At 58.7% G+C, this 1,115-nt stretch overlaps 1 protein-coding gene across 1 annotated transcript; it reads left to right on the top strand.

Annotated features, from left to right (window-relative positions):
* Positions 1 to 796, top strand: LOC120704999. The gene has a single exon (XM_039989548.1). It carries the CDS (start codon positions 146 to 148, stop codon positions 590 to 592), a length of 447 nt encoding a protein of 148 aa, XP_039845482.1. The 5' UTR covers positions 1 to 145; the 3' UTR covers positions 593 to 796.
* The last annotated feature ends 319 nt before the right edge of the window (positions 797 to 1,115 follow it).

Raw genomic sequence — 1,115 nt, 5'->3', positions numbered from 1 at the left:
CGGCGGTTTCCCGGACGTTTCGCTCACCTACAGGCTACATCGCGATCGAGGCAAGACTTGACTCTGACGTCACCTACTGACGTTATCCCAAAGCCAGGACCCAGGAGTCTCTCGGCCCCAACCCAACCCCGAGCAGCCGGACAGCATGGCCAGTCCGACGAAACCCGCCGCCTCTGATCCCCACCGCGCCGATCCCGCGTCGCCGCCGCCGGCCACTCCGCGGCGCGACCGCCGCCGCCCTTGGTCCACCCTGGCGATCCTCGCCGGCCTCCCCGTCAACCTCGCGCTCTGCGTCCGCCGCGTCGGCGGCGGGGAGGACCGCGGCGCGCTCGCCTTCGTCGGATTCTCCCACCTCAACCTGCTCCTCCTCTTCGGCGCCATCCGCCGCTTCGAGGCCTCCCCGGCCGACGGGTCCCCGGCGCGCGGCCGTGCCAGGCTCGCCGTGTGGCTGCTGACGGCGACGCTCACGGCGGCCTTCACGTGGCGGATCGGCGAGATGGTGCCCCTGCGCTTTGCCGCCGCGGCGTGGGTCGGGGCGGCCGCCACCGTCCTGGGAGGATTCTACATGCTGTTCCTCCATGGCGACAAGTGATCTGTATATCTGATCATGCGATCGAGAGCAACCTATCGGATGGACTCAAACTTAATAGCATAGATGGGGTAAGGATATACCCTGCGTGCCTGCCAGACGCAACCTAAAGCCTGTGCAACTGCAACATAAATAAGGAGTGAAACCTACTATATATGATAATCACTGTTACCTGATCTGATGTCGATCTAGTGCAGTTCGTCGATCCATTGTCTTCAGATCATTTTCACCTTTTTCTTTTCTTGTTTGTCCGATATCCTGCACTTCTAGAGCGCATCTCTCTTTAGCCGAACAGGTCAGCGGCATCAGATCCTTGGGCTTTGAACTGAAGCAAAGCGCTGGAAAGGGGGACTCATCCTTAGTAGATTATTCAAAATATCAGCTTTCGATTTGATGCGTGTGGAACTAGCGTCCATGCGAGATTATATTTGGGGCATCAGCAGCAATATTTGCATGCGAGTGGAGATATTTATATATCTCAGGTATTGCTGGCAATTGGCATGCACCTAGGTGAGGATCAGGAGGG

This window comes from Panicum virgatum, chromosome 4K (assembly GCF_016808335.1).
Source record: "Panicum virgatum strain AP13 chromosome 4K, P.virgatum_v5, whole genome shotgun sequence".
Classification (NCBI taxonomy): Eukaryota; Viridiplantae; Streptophyta; class Magnoliopsida; order Poales; family Poaceae; genus Panicum; species Panicum virgatum.
This window is presented reverse-complemented; position numbering and strand designations above follow the sequence as displayed.

What these genes read in the sequence shown, in the direction of transcription:
- LOC120704999 (XM_039989548.1), top strand. Translation starts at nt 146, where the DNA reads ATGGCCAGTCCGACGAAACCCGCCGCCTCTGATCCCCACCGCGCCGAT.